This window comes from Tetrahymena thermophila (assembly GCF_000189635.1).
Source record: "Tetrahymena thermophila SB210 genomic scaffold scf_8254377, whole genome shotgun sequence".
In the NCBI taxonomy this organism is placed as follows: Eukaryota; Ciliophora; class Oligohymenophorea; order Hymenostomatida; family Tetrahymenidae; genus Tetrahymena; species Tetrahymena thermophila.
In genome coordinates, this window is record NW_002476161.1 from 57,084 (window position 1) to 78,112 (window position 21,029).

The window sequence follows — 21,029 nt, forward strand, 5'->3', positions numbered from 1 at the left end:
TTGACTCTAAAAATAATTATTATAGTATAAAGTCAATAAATTAATTTATAACTTTTAAACAAGCATTTATATCAAATAAATTAAAATTTTTATAGTTTATCTAAAAATGTGTTTAATTAGCTTTTGAACCTAAATAATAATAATTTTGTTCTTTAAAAAAATTATTTGAATACTTTTAAATAAATAATTAATAAAATAAATTAAAAATTTTTTTTCATTTTTTAAAGTTCTTCTAAAAAAGTTATTAGTTGATATTTTTTATTTAAATTTAAAATACTGCTTATTTTTCAATTAGAATTATTATTCTAATAAATAAAAATCTTTTTATTATATAAATTAAATAAAAAAAATGAATTAAAATTTGAGAAATATATTTTTAAAATATAAAGCTTTGATTTATTTATACAAATGATATGAATTATTATATATATAAAATGGAAATATTTTTATACATTTTTGTTTTTTAATATATTTCATTTAAACATTTTATTTTAATTTTATGTGCAATATCTTTGAGATTTTTTTATAAATCTCTTATAAATCATTAATTCATTTTTATAATCACTTTCTCTTTTGAGGAGACATGGAAGTATTTACTCTTCCAAGTGCTTGTTCATATTGACTCTTAAGAACCATAAGTTGTTCTAATTAGAATTCGATAGGATCCATCTACTATGAATCTTCATAGTGTTATTCAGAGATTGTTTAATCAGCTGAATTATCAAATTGTTATTGGGCAGGGACTGTTTAGTTTTATTATGGTTATTAAATATTTTAAGTACTCAAGAATTATTATCTAACATTTTAGTGCATTTGAATAGATTGTAATTATTGTTATGATTTTAATTAAAGAGCTTCTTATTCAGCTTAAGTTTGCTTAAGAGCATTAATTCTATACTTTAATTCATTCAGGAATTATTCATCATTCTAAGATTACTAGGGGATGAACTCAGTAGTATGAATAGGAGCATAAGAATGTATAGAATGGCTCTTTTGATGAGATGGTTATGGATGAGATTATGTGATATAATTATTGCTGAATTAGGGTTGTTAAGGATGATACTATTGAGATTAGGAAATGTAATTATTATATTATGGTTGTTATTATTATTATCTAGGAGCACTGAAAGCTGTTGGTGCTTAAATTTATTCTTATTAATCTTGCTAAATTATCATTTCACGAGCACTGGAAAGTTAGGAATCTCCTTAGTCATGATACTTCTTTTTGATTGTAGTGAGTATACCTTAGAAGTTAGATGCTTTATCTTAAATATTAGATTAAATTTCATGTAAAATCTAATTCTTATAACTATCAAACTGTAAGCGCAAACCATTAATTTCTTTTTTAAGGTTTTTATATTTGATTTTCCAAGTTTCAATGTCTTTTTACTAACTGGCACTCAAATTCTTCAAGTCTTCATTGTCTTTGATGAGTTGGTTTTCCATTTTAATTCTTCTAGATTATTCATCCTTCAATTAAATATTTTCATTTACAACTTTATCTTTATCTTTCAATATGGCTTCACTTAGATTTTGTAATTATTCCTTTTCATTAATTAATTCTCTGATAGCTCTTTGCTTTTCCTCATCACTATTTTACAAGGCAATATCGAATGCTTCACACTATTTGCTTAAAGCTAGATTGCTTTCTTCAAGGTTTGTTTTTTCCTAATATAGAAAGTGTTAATTCAATTAAAAATAAAATAATTTCAATTTTAATTACTTAAAGTAGAGGGGCAATAGTATTTTCATACTCTTGGCGGAGGCTATCAATCTCAGATTTGTGGAACTCGAAGTTTTCTTGAAGTTACTTTTAAGTTTATTCTAATTCTTCTCTAGTCTAAGAATTTTAGATGTTAAGTTGAGAATTCTCTTCTGATAATGCAGCAATTTGTTTAAGATTTTCATCTATTTTCAATTTAAGTGCATCAATTTCATTGTTCTTTTCTAATAATTAGTTTTTCATGAAAATAATCTTTTCAAGCATGTTGTTACTTCCAGAGGTAACAGTTCTAGTTTGTTAACTACCAGTCATTAAGATAGATTTTCTCTGCAATATAGAGGGTCTAATTTAACTCTTTTCATCTTTTAATTTGCTTTAAGAATGAGGAGATAAAGGAGTAGATGATTCCATTTTTTAAGATGTCACCTTTCCAAATTAGGGAAGAGATTAGATTTCTTATTAATTCTATTTAGAAGGAACTTAAGTCTTGGACATATTTGAAGAGACTGAAGCTGGAGCAGCAGCACCTGATACCGCAGACTTCTTGATAGAGCTTTAGCTTTAGCTTCCATCTATTGATTTTTTCTTTTTTACGAGTACTTTCTTCTTTGTGACAACTGTTTTAGTCATTGGGATAGAAGTTTTAGACATAGATTCTTCTGAACCTTCTTATTTAGGAGATTATGGTTTTTTAGATCTCTTTACTTTTTAAGAGTCTTCCAAATCCTATTCTCTAATAATAGGGGCTTCAGATTATGTCATATTTTTCTTTTTGTTTTTCTTCTTCTTCTTTTTGTCAACCTAAGAAGCTTAGAGAGGAGCTGCATTGTTAGAAATATATATTTAAGAATTAGGAGGAATAGCAGTAATGCTGGCATCATTTATAGAAGATAAGCTATTTTAATCTTTTTTTTACTCAATTTATGATTGTACTAACTGACCTGATGGTCTCATCTAACTTGGTTATTATTATTATTATTGCACAGTGGAACCATTAAAGGAAATTACGGATTGTTATTATTATGGAATATAATAAGATTAGGTCTAAATATGATTAGGTAAAGCATTTTAAACTCCTTATCTCTATTATTAGTCAACAGGAATATTTGTGTTTGTAGCAGGTCCTAAAGAAAGAGTACTAATAGCCTCTCTTGGTTATTAGTTTTATGATTACAAAAATTAAGAAGAAGATTAAACCTAAGCAGCACCTGGAGGATATACAATTATAGATGAAGTAGGTAAAATTCTTTACTATTATGAGGCATCAGAAGAAGACTGAGTTTAATATTATGATTGTTAAATTGGGACCTATAATAATTATTATTGTTATTATTATGACTAATCAACAGGTGGAGCTTATGATGATAATTATTATTATTGGCTTTGTTAAACACTTTAAACTTGAATAGGAACAGGACCTTATATTTCTACTTATTATAAAATTTATTATTAAGGAGCTTGTAATCCTTTAACTGGATTTTGAACTTATGAGTGGAATACTTAACCTTGAGTAGCTCCTGTCTATTATTAAACTTAAGATTGAGAAATGAATTAAGGTTTATGAGTTTGTTATTGTTATTACTCTTAAGGATTAGCAATAACATTTTAAGCTTAAGCAGGCATTTAATTTTAAACAGTGGGTTATTAGTTTTGTTATTATTGGATTTATAAGCCTTACAAAGGTCTTTAAGCTTAAGAGTAGAACATCTGACCCTATTTTTAGCCTTATTACTGTTGAACTTAAGACTAAGAAATAAATTGAGGCTAGTTAGGTTATTGCTATTATGCAAACTATTCTTATTATTTCTACTCTTAAGGAATAGCTTAAGTATCTAAGGCTTAAGCCTCTTAAGTTTATTGTTAAGGTAATTATATTCCTTGCAAAGGTCTTTAAGCTTAGGAATGGAACATCTAACCTTGAGGAGCACCTTATTATTGTTAAACTTGAGATTAAGAAATAAATGATGGCTAGTGATGTTATTATTATTATTGATTCAATTATTCTTAGGGAGCTATATCAACACTTTGAGATTAAGAAGGCACTTGATTAGAAGCTTATTAGGATGCTTGTTATTATTGTAAAGGTACTTATAATCCTTAAACTTATCTTTATGCTTATGAGTGGAACATTTATCCTTAGGGAGCAGCTGATTATTATTAAACCTAAGATTACGAAATAAATTAAGGTTAGTTACGTTATTGCTATTAAGCTTGCTATGCTTCTTTTACAGATCTTTACAATTCTTAAGAATTTACTAAATTATTCTATGCTTATTAGGGACTTTAATCTTAGTTTTCAGGCTATTATTAGGCTACTTACAAACCTTAAACTTATCTTTAGGCTTATGAATGGAACATCTATCCTTGGACAGCAGCTTACTGTGGTTAAACTTAAGATTAAGATAAGAATTAAGGTTAATGTTATTTTTATTACTATTATTATTCTTATTAATTATCTTGCTCAACTTATTCCACTTATTATTAAATAACAACACTTTGAGCTTCGTGAGAAGATTGAACTTGTTATTAGTTCTAACTTACTTATAATCCTTATACAGGTCTTTGAACTTAAGAATGGAAGATTTAACCCTAAGTAGCAGGTTGCTATTAAGGTTTTTATACTTAGGATTAGGAAATAAACTAAGGTTAGTGCTATTACTATTATTACTCAGCTTATTAAACAGGGCTAGGCTACTGAGGTTAGTATTATGTACCTTACTCTTCTTCTAAAGGTTATTCGATAATTTCGTTTTCAACTTGGGGGAAATTTCTGTGTTGAGGTTGTAAAGGTTGTGATTAAGTCATGCTCTTTGATGCATTTTATTTAGCACTAGGAATATAAACTGATTAGCTTTACATAGGGTTTTATCCTCCTTATTATAATTATTCTCTTAATTCATTTGCATTAACTCCACTTTGAACATCATGATCTTACTTATTTGTTTGTTAATCAAATGATAATTATAATTCTTCTTCCTCTACTGGTCCTTCTTATTAAGTATATTATGACTAAATTATTTCTTGTTTTTGTTATTATTACGAGTTTAAGATAGGTTAATTTTATTGTGACTAATTAACTTCAGACACTTAAATTTGGGATTATTAAACTGCAGGTTATTATTCATTTTAATTTTATGCAGGTCCAAAACTTTGATATTGATTTTGCTATATTGGCTATGATTATATAAGATTTTGTTAGGGTTAAACTTGCTTTCCAGCTGGAAGATAAACTGATTATACTTAAGAAATGTTGCTTTGTGGTAAAGCCAATAGTTATTGTTAATTATTTCCAGGGTGCTCTTAGACTTAGGGTAAATTATCAGAAGAGCTGTAAGAATTTTATTGAGACTAAACAAATTGAATAGCTTATTATTAAGAAGAGTCTAACTATTATTATTACTGTGGTTAACCAGGAATTGATAAATTATTGCCAATATTAGGTTGAGGAGTTGATTTAAAGTTGTTTAATTGTTATTATTAGGGGTGAGCAACATAAACTGATTGTGTTTATTAAATAGGTTAATTATTTTATGGTAACTATTAAGCAACCTCTTAAATTGAATTTTAAGTATATTAGTTTTATCCAACGTCTACATTTGCTTGATTAATTTGAGAGCCTTCAGCAATTGAGTTATCTTGTGCATCATTTAATTGCGAAATGATCATTTAAGGGGCTTATTAAACTGAGTTTTACATTCTTACAAATTAAGAAGTTGAAATCTAAAGTGGCTCTTCATCTGTTTGATCAAGGAAGGTACTACCTTCTTGTTAAGGATTAGCATGAATTTAAAGCTGTTACTATGATATCTGAATTGTTGGAGGTTGTTACATAGTTTAGGTTTATGATCTCTATGAAGCATTTGAACTAGTTACAGAGCCTTACTATGCAAAGTGCTATTGTTCTTATTCTAACAAATGATGAGGTTAAGAAGCTGAGGCAGCAATAGATGATGAGTCGTGCTAGGATTCTTCATGAGCATTTTATACTTGAGATTAAACATTTTCTTCTTAAATTTCATCTAAACCTTGAGCCTGTTGGTTTTAAGCAGTTTATCTACTTTGAGACTACTAATGAGCTTCCATAAGATTCTTTACATTAACTGCTGGTTAATTTTTATTTAATTAGACTGATCCTCTTCCAAGTTGAGATACCTACTATTATTAGTCTTAAACTTGGCCCATTCTCAAAGAACCACGTCCAAGCTTGTTTACATTGACATTTTGCTCTGGTTATGATGATTCTTAATGTTATTAAGCTTCAGCAGGTTCTTAGAGAATACTGGTTGTTGCAGTTACATTATTATTTTGATTCTCAACAATTGCAGAAACTCCTTGGTAAACTATATCTTAACAAGAGGGTCCATAGGGTAAATTATCATGAGAAACAGAATAGTGTTAACTAAATTAATTTTAGAATTGAATTGTAGACTCGTATTATTGAGTTCCAGGAGGCTCTTACTCATATTCAGATCCTTAATCTTAGTCATACTACTACTACTCTTATTCATTTGATGAATATTGAATATACTAAGATTACTAAATTGATTGGTTTTGTATTAATGGTTATTATTAGTTTCTAATTGATTAGACTTATTTAGGTGAGGTTTGGAATTAGGGTAACTTTTAAGAGTAGAAATTAGTATTAATTTATTAATTGTTTTACACTAAAACACTAGCAGTTTATCTCAAATTTTCCTAGGGTTATTAGCTATTGAAATCAGAAACCTTAATATATTAAATATTTTTTAATTTTTAAAATGATAAAATGATTTAATTAATTTACTCTTCTTTGACTCACTTCATCAGGAATTTAACTAATCTAAGATTATTAAATTTAAGAATTAAAACCTTCAACCTATTTATAAATAATCAAGAAAGAAGCTTTATATCTGTTATTAAATATTAATGAATTTTACCTTATTAGAGATATCTTCAATTAACTGAGGAATGAATTATTTATCTGATTCACTTTACAATTAAGAAGGATTCAACTCTTAGAAATTACCACTAAGAGCTGATGAAGATTATTGTTAGGAGTCTATGATACATTATTACCTTTCGTATTGGTGTTGATGTTACTGTTATTATTACTGAGGTTGTTAATGTTATTATTGTGGATTGTAAGCAGTTTAAACCATTCTATTGTTTTAGTTAATTAAGTTGTTAGCTGGTCCTGCAACTTGAGTACTCTATGAAATATTTTATTATTATTATCTTATGATTTGACTTGTTGTAGGCTATTATTGTTACTCCTATTGAGTTTAAACAACACTAATATTTGCTTAAGGAATACTTTATGATTAAGTAAATTATAAACGCTATTGTTCTTCGAATTATTAAGGAGTCATATATTGACTATGTTGAGCAACTGATGAATGTTAGCTATGCAAAGTATCTAAGTTATTTCCACTAACTGGTAAATTCTATTACTTTTGGAATTAGTTTTAGATTTATTGATGAATCTATTGTTGTTATTCGCTATTTTAAATACCGAATGATGCTTTACGAGGTGAGATTGAATATTGAACAGGACCAGTTAAGTTTTAGTGGAAAGATGCATTTTATTACTGTTACATTCCAGAAGATTTAGCACTACTTTAGATTGATTATTCAACTGAACTTATTAAAGGATTCTAAACATCCATGTATTCAGGAGGAATACTAAGTGTGTTGTTATTATTTCCATATTGGTAAGAATAATCTTAGACATTTTATTGGACTTAGCTAGATTATCTTTCTTATGAGGGTTAAGATACCAATACTTGTTGTTACTATTAGAATTATTAAGGTTAAGCTTATTAACCATGTTATGAATAGTATTGATTTTATGCATAGTATTGTTGGGGATATTGTTAAGTCATATACATCTAAGGTGCCTATGCAGTTCTAACTGTATTTTCAGGATGTTCAATAAATTGTTATTCTCTCAATGTTTAAACAGTTTCATCAGGGTGTTATTAATAAATTGATTGATTTGCCTATTAGATAGGAGTTTCAGCATGATATTAAATGGGTTGCTAAATCATTTAATCCTCATCTGATTCATATTCTTCGTCATCATCATCATCTTCTTCTTCTTCATTATCTCCGTCTTCTTCTATTTGTTCTTCAGCAACTGGTACTTCTTCTTAAACTTCAATTTCTACTTCTTCATATTCACTACCCTCTTCCTCTTCTTCAACTTATTAATTATTTTATTCTTCTCTTTCATCTTACTCTTAAGGTATTTCTCCAATAGCTGATCCAAGTGCTTATTCACCGTGGGGATGAGAAATGTGGAGGTTTTGGTCATGGTGAATGCCCCCAACATATTGTTAGGAAAATTCAACACCATACTACTGAGATTATAAATTCTTAGAAGTGTTCATATTAGAGCTTGCAACCATAAGACCATTATCGATTTCATCATGAACTTAATCTACTTCCTATTTTATAAAAATGTATAATTTTAGAGAAAGTTCAACAAATTTTGAATAGTTGATGAAGTAAAATATCTTCAAATAAAATTTAATTAATGGTCTTGTATCAATATTTTATGCTATTTGGCAAATAAAGAAGAAGAGAAAAAGAATTTCAAAAACTGTAAATATATGAATGCAATTTTTAATAATGTATGTTTAACTGAAAAATTATGGGGCAAATTATATTTTAATTAATTAGAGGAAAAAGTTGAGTTTTTGATGATTGATTAATCTTAAATTTTATTTGGTATTTAAACATAGTAATAGCGATTGATTTATGTACAGGCAAAATTTCGGTTGGATGGCTGATATAAAAAATGTAAATTTATGAAATCCTTTATTATTTAAAGAAAGAAGAGAAAATTCGAAATTGTGTTAATGATTTTTAACCACTAGGTAAGAAGAGTTTCTTTTATTTTTAAATAACAAATATCATATATTTGCATTTTTGTTATATTTATTTGATTGTTAAAATTTGTTAGTTGTACTCTAATTAATTCTTTTTGATCAAAATTAATAAAATAAAAAAATAAATAATAAAATTAAGAAATATCTTTGATTCCATTTTGATTAATTAATTTTTTTACTCTTTCGAACTGTTCAATGTGATTTTTCATTTCTTAGTTCTCTTTTTCTAGTAAGCTATTCTAGTTAGATAGGTGCTCAATGCTGTTAAGGTATTATTCAAGAGTTTTGTCTCTATCCTAAATATTGTGTTTCAAGTCATTGTTTTCCTTTTCTAGCTGTTAAAGCTTTTCTTATACATCTGCATATTCGCGCTTGTAGACTTCAAGATCTAGAATTTCTCTATCCTTTATTTCTATAAGTTCACGAGCACTGCTTAATTCAGTCTCAAGAATTTTGATCTTGGCTTCTTGTTCACGGTTGACAACCTTAAGTTGATTGTATTTCTACTCTAAAACAGAATAATCTTAGCATTTTCTTTCAAGAGTTTTCATTTTTTAGGAGTTAAATTCTAATTTTTGATTAACGCCTTCAACAATGAGCTATAGCTTTTCAATTTCTCTTTAAGATTATTCAAGTTTTTACTAAGCCATGTAATATTCTTGCTTTTCTTCGTGGCTTTATGCTTCATATATTTCTGCCTATTTCTAGTACTTTTCACGCCATATATTTAATTCTTCTTAGACACTCACAAATGCTTTAATAGTTGATTCAAACTCATTACCTAAGATGGCAACACTATCTAAAGCTTTATTATAACTCATCATAGGAACATCTCTATTAATTGGTGATATTTCTCTTTATTAATAGATAAAATAATTAGAAATACCATTTTTTAAACTGATTTTTTTTTTTTTAATATGTTGTAAAAAAAAAATTAATTGATTGAGAAAAAAATATTTTTCTTTATTTTTTGCTCAGAAAATTTATTAAAAAAAATTACCTTTGAATGGCAGACCCAAAAGGTGTATTCATTTAATTGGATCCCATTTATTAAGCTATTGGAATCTATGGAATTTTTCCTGAGGTTGTAGTTGGTGTGTATCCTCTCATCTTAGTAACTGCAGTTGTATTATTGGTATTGCCGTTACTAATTAAAGGGTGCTTGCGAGGAGGAGTGAAAGGAGATTCTGATGAAGGGTGATTATATTAAGATTGAGGAGGTACACCTTGATTGCTCATAGCTGAATTCTACTACAATTAAAATTATTACTAAGCTGCTCCAAGATCTATGTGCATAGGAGAAGCAGTTGATCTATACATTGGCTATCCTTAATTTTACGACTCCATTTGATGATTAACGCGAATAGTTTAAGTGGAAGGAGTATATGCAGATTAAGTGAACATTGGATTGGGATTCCCCTATCCAAAGTTAGGTAATTTTTGCTGATCTTCAGCATTGTCTTGTTTTTGCATTTTTAATTAATAATTAATAAATTATATTTTTTAGAATGATCAAGTTAATTGGTCAGGCTATCTATTCGTTGAGACAAATTAATAGTTTGCAAAGCTGTGGTTATCTTAGTAGGAATTGTTTTTCTTTTAAAATAAAAGCTGATAAAGAAAAGTGACGAGTTTTTGTGTGTTGTCTCTCTTTTTCTTTGGGTTTGAACAGGACTATTTCCTTTTTATCTCTCTTTTCTTTTTCTTAATGAGTTTTAATTTTTTTTGTTATTTGATTATATCGTTTGAAGTGTTTTGATTTTACTTTTTTCGTTGAAAGTTAATCGTAATTATTTAATTAAATGAAGACTAACTTTTCTTTATCTTATTAAAGCAAATAAATATAATAAAGTACATAATTAAATTGTGATGAGTAATTAACTCTCTTTCTAAATATTATGATTGGTTATAAATTTAATTTTTATTTTTCTTTCCTTGCTAGTATTTTGAAAAGCGGGATATTCTTCTCAAAATTTTAACGAATAAATTGAAAAAATAAATATATCATTTGTTTTTTTGGGGCTGGTGTGAGCTAGCTAATTTGATTCATATTATTTGATACTTCTTTACATTTTGTTTAAAAGTTAATTTACCTTGTATTTTTTTTTCTGGGAGTATAGTTTTAATTGCTGAAATGAAGAACAGCTTGTACCTCAACTTTTCTTTCTATTTTTATTACAGTATCTAAATTAAATTTATGATCATTTATTTTCTCCTCCAATTTTTCTTATTTTTCATTTAATTAAATCAATAAGAAGTAAGTAAAGAATATCATTAATTACCATCCCTGCACTTAAAATATCTTATTTTTTTGTTAAAGCAATCAAAAGATTTTTCATACAAGAGTGAACTACTTACAGTAAGTACTACATTTAACAAACAAATTTAATATAAAATATCTTATAAATACGACAAGCAAAATTTTTAGAAATTTATTGAATTAAAATACAAACATATAAATAAAAATATATGAACAATGTCAGCATGTAAATAAATACTAGAGCTATATTTAAGTATATATCCTTTAGCCTAATAATTTATATATTTGGCACAGATGGTCATTAATTGAGTTAATCGAATTAATTATGTTATACAAGGGAATTAAATTTTTCCAAAGAAGGTGATACTAATAATTGTGGTTGTAATTAATTGTTTTTTATTTTCTATTTGTCTAATTATATCCATTTAATATTAATAGAGTATAAATAAAATTTAGGTACTTTTAATTTATATTTATTAATGTGACAAAAGCTAATTATTTTAAAAATGATCAAAATAAAATATTGAAAGCTATGTTTAAATTATAAGTATTTTTGTTTTTAAATAGTATTTCCTGAATAATTCATTTTATAAATACTCTACTAATTAAAATATATATTATTTTTTAAGATAAAAACGTTTTAATAGTAATAAAACTAAAAAATATTACAAAAACAAAAAAGATAATTTCAGATTAAAAATAAATTGACAACTGTTAAATAAAGAATATTAAAAAAATAGATTAAAGTTGATTTAAAATATCATAGTGGTGACGAAAATATATTTAAAAGCATAATTTGAAATAGGGAGTATTTACGATTACGCATCTAATTAGTGTAACTAAAATACAAAATATCTAATTTTGTGAAAATAAAAATAAAATGTAATAGCCACGAGTAGAATCAAAATAAACCATAAATTTTTATTTTTATTAAAATAAAATTTAGATGAATAGTATTTAATTTACATTTTCAATTAATTTATATTCAGAAAATTAACAATTAATTTGATCTAATCATCTAGCTGACACATAATATTTATATACTAACTCATTTATTATTTTATTTCAAATAATAAAAAATTCCATTTAATAAGTATGCTTATATTTAATTTAATTCAAAATCTTTCTCAATAATGTTCCTCAGTTAAATATTGCCAGAATTTTAATGACTTTTGCAAATTTTCTTTTATTAAAAAAATATCGTTAAAAATACTGGCGATGAACACACTATAATTAAATTATTTGTAAATTAGTTTTTAACTGATTTTTATTGTATATCTTTTTTTCAAAGTTAATAAAAAGTTATCTTTAAACCTTCAAAATAAATTTAATTAGTTTGTGAATAGTAATAATGTGAAATTATATTTTAAAATAAAAATAAAAATTAATATAAACTTTATTTATATGTTATTTAATGTATAGTTGACTTAAACAATTTAATAAAATACAATTTCATTTATAAATAAATAAGTTTTATAGATATATTTTTCTTATAGATATTTATATTTTAGTGAGTAATTGTATTTTTAACTGCTTACTTTTTAAAGATAAAAGGTTTGAACTGTTTTTAAAAAAAGTAAAAATACATAACAAATATAAACAAGTGTTAATATTTTAAATTAAAATGATTGATTGCTTTACTTTACCTAAATAAATTAATTTTATTTTTGCTATTTTCATTTTTACAACCAATATAAATCAATAACTTTAAATTAATTCATTTAAATATAAAAAATCTATTTAAATAAAATTATTTAAAAAATAGAATTTAAATAAAAACAAATCAAAAATATTGATTTTATTTAAGCATTTTTATAAATTAACAAAAATTAAATAAAATAAATTAATTTATATTTATTTACAAAATTAATAAAAAATATGAACAAAAAAATTTAATTATTCAATAACTTTTTAAAATAAATATTGGCTTACTTTGTACTTTTCAATAATTTCATTTATGGAAAAATGAATTTATATAGCAAAATATTAACATCAATATAAAAAAAATAACTTAGGAGCAAAACCTTATATCGTCTTAATCATCATCCCTCAAGATATTAATGTTTCTTTAGAACTATATATGATTATGAAGCATTAATATTTATTACATTTTTACAAAATTATTTTCTTTATCTTTATTTAAGTAGTAGCTTGGTTCTTTTTTTAATTCAGGATATATTTTTAAATGCTTTTCTATAAATGACTAAATAATACTATTCTATTTAACATCTGCAATCGGTTATCGACAAGTTGGGCATAAATTATTTATTGTACCATTATAATATATAAATCTGTTTAAACAATCTCCACAAAAATTATGTAGACAGCCTATGATTGAAACAGGATTATGCATTAATTCCAAGCAAATTGCGCAATTTAAATCATTTTCTATATTCTCATCCATTTGTTTTATTTAACTAATTTTATTTTTTAACTCAATATTTTCAAGTATGATATCATCCTTTTTAGGTTCTTTTTATTATTAGCTAGGCTTAGTTTAATTTAAAGCAAATATGAAGTTTGTTTTTTGAAGTTTTTGGTCTGCCTTGCTTTAAATCATGAGAATATCTCCATCTTGAATCTATTAAGTAACTCCAAACTTTATTTTTTTGTTAAACAAACTAACTTCAATATTTTCATCCATACATTATATTGATGTATTATTTTAATTTTATATTATTCTTAATGATTTTCTAAAGTTAGTTTTATCATCTTTGATAATTCTACTTTAATCTATTATGATTTAATCTTCTTGAAGAATATCAAATTTTTCTTGATTATATGTTAAAAATGATATTTAATTGACAAGTGGAATAGCTTTTAACTAATTTATAGTTGGAATAAGATATCCCCATACCTAATCAAATGGTTAAGTATTTTTCGCTTAATCTTTAGAAGTATTTAATTCTTTTTAAATGATTATATTGTCCATTTTAAAGGAAGTAATCTAGCTAGTTTACAATTTAAAAATTTAATCTTTTTAAATATAAAAACACAATTCTTAAATATTTTTTTAATTATAATGATTATGTTAATAGAATTATCTTATGAATACTATTAGAATTTTGTTTTATGTAAAAAATGAATTAATAAAGATTTTTTTATTTTAAAAAACTTGAAAAATACTAAATTAGAAATAAATAAGCTTAAATCTTAGTTTTTAATTAACTTAATAATAGGAACACTCGCTTATTCTAGGTAGATTTTTTTTAAAAAGCTATAAATAAGTATTCACAATAAATCTTGGTAATCTTGTCTATCATCTTTCTAAAAAAAGTTTGATCAGGAAAGTGGTCTCTTTAAACTATTACTACTTTATATAATTTATTTAATGAAAATCTTTATTTAAAATAAATATCTTTTTCATTTTAAATCTAAATCAATTAAAATATTTATTTTATTTAAAAGAAATAAGGAAATAAGTTAAAATGATGACTTGTTTAAATAAATTTTTAATCTTTTTTTCATAAATTGATAAAATTTTGTTACTTTTTTAATAAAATATTGAATTATTTAAAATTTATTTTTAACCAAAAATTATATTATTAAATTATTTATTCATTAATATTTAATTTTTATTCAGTTTTTGCAAAATTAATTAATTCTTTCAAAAAAAAAGTATTTTTTTTTAAAACTTTTTTGATGTATTTATTTTTTATCAATATTTTTGTAAAAAATTTATATTGATTTTATTTTTAAATATTTTATTTAAATTTAAAAATTAGGGTTTTGAAAATACTACTTTTAAATAGAATTAAATTATTATTTAATTGTGTAGATTTTTGGTATTTATTGTAAATTTATTTATATTAATTTGATTAAGTTTTTTTTCCAGTGTTTTATTTGATAAAATTTATTGAATATTTAATTAAGTTGAATTCAAATTAGTTTCAATAAAAAAGAATCAAGATTTATTCAAATCATCACAAAATAGATTTTTAAAATTTAGGACAGATATATATATTTAAGAGAATTTCTGATCCTCTCATTATTTTCAAAAAAGAATAAGCAAATATAATAAAATGAGTAGAAAAAGTGAATTAGCTTTGCAAATGGAAAAAGCTAATATCTTTGGAAGTAATCTATTATATTTATGTGAGTAGTAACATTAATTAATTAAATGGTAAATTAAAAATATAGAAAGCAAAAGATCTGATACATCTGAAATTGGTAATAAATACTAGGGTGATGTTAAAAAAAGTATTTTAGGTATTATTACATCATAAAAATTTCTTTTCATTAATTTTGAAAATTCATAAAAATATAGAAAGCTAGCAAGATCCATTAAGTTAAGGTTAGAGATAGAAATATAAAAGTGAAAAAGAATAGTAAAAGAATCAAGATTAAAACATTTTAGGGTTTTTTTAAGAAGGAACAAATGATAAAGAAAATTATTCAAGTGATGAAGAAAAAGCTAAGAAACTTAAAGGAACTGTTTCTCAAAAAGATAGAGATAAACTTGAAAATGAATTAAATAAAAAAAGACTTAAATCACCAGCTAAACCCTATAATTGGAATAAATTGAATGATCGTGAAAAGACTGATGCCTTTGTTACTACTTATTAGCATAATTTACAATTAAAATCTAGATAAAATGATTTAGAAAATGAACTAAAAAAGATGATGACTCAGCTTTCTCACATTAAAAAAGATCTTCGCTACAACTCTAGAAATCTTTCTTAAGGAGACACAAAAGGTTTGGATTCTTTTGATCATGTTGAAATTGAAAATTTAAAAATTGAAAACTCAAGATTAAAATAAAAAATAGAAGCTTTGGCTTCAGTTAAAAGTGTCATTAATCAAAAATAAAAAGTGGCTTCGCAAAATAAATTAATTAAAGCGATTAAATAACAAGAATAAGAAAGAAATATGGCTGCATTATCAGAAGAAGAAAGATAAAAAGTAAGCTTACAAAATAAATTATAAATTTTGTATTATAAAATTAATAGACAAATTAATCATGGAATATTTCTTAAAAAGACCTTAAAATATTTTTAAACCAAATTTTTTGAAATAAATAATTTAAAATTTACTTATTATAACTTTAAAGCTAAGTGACATGTTAAAGGTTATTGACAATTATAAAATCTAATTGAAGGAGAGTGAATAGTAAATTAAAATGCTATAAGACTAAGTGCTCAAGTAAGATAAGGGCCACTAAAGAGTGACTGAAGCCTAAGTCAGAATTACAGATTTATAAAATAAATAAGAAGTCATAACCTCTCATTATGAATAGAATAGAATTGCATTATAAAATTGCTAAGCTTAATTAAAGCAAGCATAATTAGCTTAGTAAAAAGAATAAATGTATAACTAAGAGTTAAAAACAGAAATAGATATCTTGAAGAATGAAATCAAGCATTATGAAAAATTAGAAGATGAATTAACTACTGTAATTTATTTAAATTGGTAAAATACATTTTAATTAAATAATTAATTAGGTCAAAGCTAAAAATAACACTTTAGAAAAGCAGCTTCAGTAGCTTGCTATAGATCCATTATTTAGAGACTTCAAAGATTAATCAATTAATGAGGTTAGATTAAGAGAAATACGTGAAGAAAATTTTAAAATTAAAGAAGAAGTAAGGAATCTTAAAGAAATGAATGATAATTTAAATGAGAAGCTTAAGTTTGTTGAAAAATAAAACTTGGAATTAACAGATGAGCTTTCTAAAAAAAGACAAGAATTTGTTTAAGTTAAAACAGAATTAGAAATACTTCGAAAGGGATCTCTAGCAGGAGAAAAGCTCTCTGATTTCTAGCAATCTGATTTCATAGATGTAAAAATTAAAAATAACTAATATATACATCAAGTTTATTTAGTTAATTATTTATTTATTTTTTAGGCTTTGGGATTAGTTAAGTGGGATGGTAAAGATCCTAAATGGAGACACTTAGAGCTAACAGAGAAGAATAGAGCAGATGAAGTTTATGCAAAGATTGGAGATAACCCTGTTGAGCTAAAGAAAAAAATATAGCACTTAATTTTAGAAAAGGGTGAACTTGGTTTGCATTTAGAAAGATAAGCAACCATGCTTCGTACAAAGATAGAAATAGATAGAGAGAAAGAAAGATTGCATAAATTGGAAATAGATTAGCTCAATGAACAGCTCAGAATTTAAAAAAGTAAGGCAGAAGAATTAGCTAAGTTAGCCTCAATTAAAGGATACATGGTAGATGATTAAAAAGGACCTACACACATATATGAGATTGATAATGTAAAGTATGATAAGAATGTTTAAGAATTCATTACAGAAGATCATGCCGAAGAGGAACTTGGTAAAAACTTTAAATTTTAAATAGAAATAGATCTAATTTTAATATATCTATCTATATGTAGGACCTGGAGAAAATTTCTTTGATATATTTATTGGAAGTGTAGATTTAGATGAAAATATTTGCTAGAGATAATCAGATACTATTTTGAATATGTAGGAAATAATGACATTTTTTACTGTAGATTTCTATAATCATGACACGCAGCATACCACAATAGTTGATGGAAAGAAAAATAGTTACAACTTTTAGGCAACATTTAAGGTAAAAGTAGATGATTTCTTTATAACATTCCTCAAAGAAAAGTATCTTAAATTAGAACTGTACCACGTTTAGCAATAAAATGCTATACTCTTTGGTACTGCTAATGTACCTCTGGGATAGTTGATTAGTGAAAATACTTCTCCTTCAATTAGTGCAGTTATTGAGCAAACAGTTAAAGTAAGGGCCACTCGTGGAATGTCCTAAGATTAGTTTATTGCTTGTTTAAATATAAAATATAGAATGAGGTAATTAATTAATTTACTAGCAATTTTTGTTATTTTAATTTTCTATAATATTTAATTACTTTTTTATAAATAGATACCCTATCAACAGAAATATTGAATGGGCTTCAGAAAAAATGAAGTTTAATACTTAAAAGGTTAAAGAAGAATAAGAAAAGGAAATGTTTAAGGAGTATTTGAGAAAAAGATTAGTCATTAAAATAGACAAGGCTTAAGGCCATGGTTTTATGCATTAAGATTAACTCTTTGTCTTCTTTAACTTTATGGGTAAAGATTACATAACACCTAATTAAATGGGACCAAACCCTATCTGGAATTACGAAAATGTCATTGATGTAGTAGTAGATGAAAACTTCCGTTCTATGTGTAGAAATGATGGCCTGAAGTTTATTGTATTCAATGATTAAGTGGATAACTTAAACCACAATCAAGTATGATAATATAAATTTAAACATTTTTTACTTTCGATTTATATTATGGCAAACTAAAGTTAAAATAACTTTTTTTTAAAATTAATAAAGGAAGAATATATGGAAGAAGATATTTTAGGTTCAGGTGTTTTAAATTTGAATAATTTAATAGATGGTGATGTTATCTACCCTGTAGTTAAAATAATGGGAAAAACCTCCAGAGGTGTAACTGAAGAAAAAGGATAGCTCCATGTATTGGTTTACTGGTATGAAGGATGGGGAGAAGACTACAAGCCTAAATATGAGCATATGCTCCTAGCTCGTGATTGGGAAAATAAAATATCAAGAACGATTGCAGACTCTCTTAGATCTAAAGGTCTCGCACTCACTACATCATATTATGTTATGAACAGAGACTAGGATGAGTACATATCTAAAGATGACTTCTACTCTACTGTAAGGGGTATGACTTTAATATTATTTATTTATTTTGAATATTTATTATTATAAAATATAATATAGAAACTCTTGGCTTAAAAATACCTGACGAGGAACTTGATATTTACTATCACAGACTTCCTTAACCATTCACTAAGTAGAATTTCGAAAGTGTTTTCAGAAACTATTTAATTGACACATCAGGTTACACAGAAGATATTCTTTTAGAAAGAGAATTAGAGAAAAGAAGGTAATAATAAAATTTGGGTAGTTACGAGCCAACATCCATTATGCTTAAAATGAAGAACTTGTCTGTAATAATTTTATCAAATTATATTTATTTATGCATTTAAAATATCTTTTTTTATTAAATTACTATTAAAATTAGCTAACCTATAATTTCTTTTTTTATCTTACAATTTTTATATTTTTATATTTTGATAATTTAACAATTTATTAATTTTTTTTAATTATTAAAATCATAAAAACTTCCCTTTTTTTGATAAAAAAATATTAAAAATAAATATTTTAGTTACAATTTAAACTGATTATTTTACAACCTAATAATTTATAATTTTAAAATATCTAATAATAAGTTGGAAGATAGAAGAAATTATGAAAGAACACGTATAAAAGTTTGTGCTCTCCTTTCTAAAAAGCTCTAAAATAAGACTGTTAATTAAATTTTCAAAGAAATAGACGATGATGGTAATGGATAAATTAGCTTATTTAATCTAAGTAATTATCTCACATTCTAAGGATGGAAAATCTCTAAAGACGAAATTCAAACTTTCTTAAAAGTAATCGATTTTAATAAAGACGGATAAATTAGTTTAGAAGAATTCAAGCAATTTATTTACAACTCTGAAGGCCAAAATTAGGGAAGTATTGATTAGAGATAGATAGATCACTTTATATCAACAATAAAATAAAAGGTAATTAAAAGAAAAAAAAATTGAATTTTTTTAAAGATTAATTCTTGTAAAAAAGATATTGCATTACCTGAAGCAGCAAAAACTTTCATTTTAAGATCTTTTCAAACTTATTGATAATGACAGAAGTGGTACTATATCTAATATAGAATTGATGATTTTCTTGTCAGAAAAGCTCAATATCAAGCTCAAATTTGAAGAAATTTAAATTATTACATATAACTTTGATAAGAATAATGATGATCAAATTGATTTGTTTGAGTTCATTGACTCATTGAAAGTAGAAGCTTAAAAGCATCAAGACAAATATGATTCTATTTTTACAAAAGAAAAGGTAAATATTTGCTTCATAAATAAATTTTTTTTTTTAACTTAAATAATTATATTAGAATATAGTCTCTACTATTGAAAGCATATGCATTCAACTCAATAGTTATATGGTTTAAAATAAGAAAACAAGAGGTGATCTATTTGATCTTTTTGATTCAAATAATGATAAATTTATTTCAGAGATGGAAACTAAGAAAGCATTTGCTGAAATGAATATTAAAGTCTAACCTAATGAATTAAAGGAATTTTATGAATTCCTTGATACAAATAACGATAAAAAGGTTTCTATCAAAGAGTTTATATCAACTCTCAAAAATGAACTCACAAGGCTAGAAAAGAAAGGTATTTACTTATTTAAATATCAAAATTTTAATTTTAAATTAACATTTAATTTATTTCATTAAGGAATGCTGAACAAACAAATAGAAAGAAATACTCCTGAGCCTTCTTCTCTTCAATAAAGCGAAATCAGATAAGGTCAAGGTAGCATGCTTTCAAGTTAAAATATGAAATTTGGAGCAAGAGATTCAGCTATTTCAGTAAGCTAGCAAGATCCTGATGATTAACTAAGTCAAAAATTCAGTAAAAATGTTAAGAAATACAAGTCGCTTTATGAATAAGAGTTCAAAAAGAAATCTGTTGGTAGAGATTGGGTATCTGTTGTTGACTTTTAAAAGACAATTAAAGACGTTTCAAAAGACGATTTAAGTGACAAGGAAATAAATCATTTAGTTAGGAGAGTAGTCAAATAGAATGATAGAGGAAATATAATTTATTAATCTTTCTTATCTTTGGACTAGTAAAGTCAAAGAATTTCAATCAGTGAAAATCCAAAAGAGTAATTAACAAAATAAATATTTAGCAGGATAGGTCGTATTTTAAGAGAAAAAAGGATAGATTATTAGCATGCTTTTGAAAGAATTGATAAAGATAGAAATAATTCTATTTCTCTTTCTGAATTTAAGTCTGCTTTTAAGTAAATGAGCTTAAATTTAACAGACGAAGAACTTGAAGATATGTATGCTTATGTTGATAGAGATGGGAAAAACGGAATTACTATTGAGGAATTTGCATCTGTAATGTTCAAGTCTTAATTCTGACAAATTATTCCATAATTTTGTAATTAATGAATTTATATTAAATAGATCATTTACTAATATTAATTATTATGTAAAATTCTAAAAGTTCTTATATAATGCTAAAAATTTTTTTAATTTCTATAAAAAATACTTTTAGTAAATCAAATTAATTTTTTTATTTATTAGTTAGTTTTGTGAGTAAATAA

General features: G+C 24.7%; 4 protein-coding genes across 4 annotated transcripts; 1 reads left to right on the forward strand and 3 right to left on the reverse strand. All coding sequences in view use genetic code 6, as the record gives it.

Moving 5' to 3' along the window:
• Nucleotides 1–561: 561 nt before the first annotated feature.
• TTHERM_00715760 (hypothetical protein) lies at nt 562–10,065 on the reverse strand (the record flags this gene model as incomplete). Its single annotated transcript, XM_001031935.1, has 6 exons — nt 562–1,668; nt 1,724–6,448; nt 6,507–6,578; nt 6,640–8,148; nt 8,772–9,447; nt 9,593–10,065. 6 exons carry the CDS (start codon nt 10,063–10,065, stop codon nt 562–564), a joined length of 8,562 nt encoding a protein of 2,853 aa, XP_001031935.1.
• Nucleotides 10,066–10,104: 39 nt separating this feature from the next.
• TTHERM_00715770 (hypothetical protein) lies at nt 10,105–10,867 on the reverse strand (the record flags this gene model as incomplete). Its single annotated transcript, XM_001031936.1, has 2 exons — nt 10,105–10,273; nt 10,686–10,867. 2 exons carry the CDS (start codon nt 10,865–10,867, stop codon nt 10,105–10,107), a joined length of 351 nt encoding a protein of 116 aa, XP_001031936.1.
• A 1,936-nt stretch (nt 10,868–12,803) lies between these two features.
• Nucleotides 12,804–13,496, reverse strand: TTHERM_00715780 (C3HC4 type (RING finger) zinc finger protein; the record flags this gene model as incomplete). Its single annotated transcript, XM_001031937.2, has 1 exon — nt 12,804–13,496. The coding sequence occupies one exon, from the start codon at nt 13,494–13,496 to the stop codon at nt 12,804–12,806; it is 693 nt and encodes a 230-aa protein (XP_001031937.2).
• A 1,378-nt stretch (nt 13,497–14,874) lies between these two features.
• Nucleotides 14,875–20,844, forward strand: TTHERM_00715790 (EF hand protein; the record flags this gene model as incomplete). The annotated part of the gene is made up of 14 exons (XM_001031938.2): nt 14,875–14,929; nt 14,993–15,061; nt 15,120–15,754; nt 15,903–16,244; nt 16,294–16,632; nt 16,699–17,131; nt 17,193–17,637; nt 17,711–18,065; nt 18,156–18,507; nt 18,567–18,796; nt 19,079–19,417; nt 19,473–19,748; nt 19,804–20,086; nt 20,150–20,844. The coding sequence occupies 14 exons, from the start codon at nt 14,875–14,877 to the stop codon at nt 20,842–20,844; spliced, it is 4,848 nt and encodes a 1,615-aa protein (XP_001031938.2).
• Between the last annotated feature and the right edge of the window lie 185 nt (nt 20,845–21,029).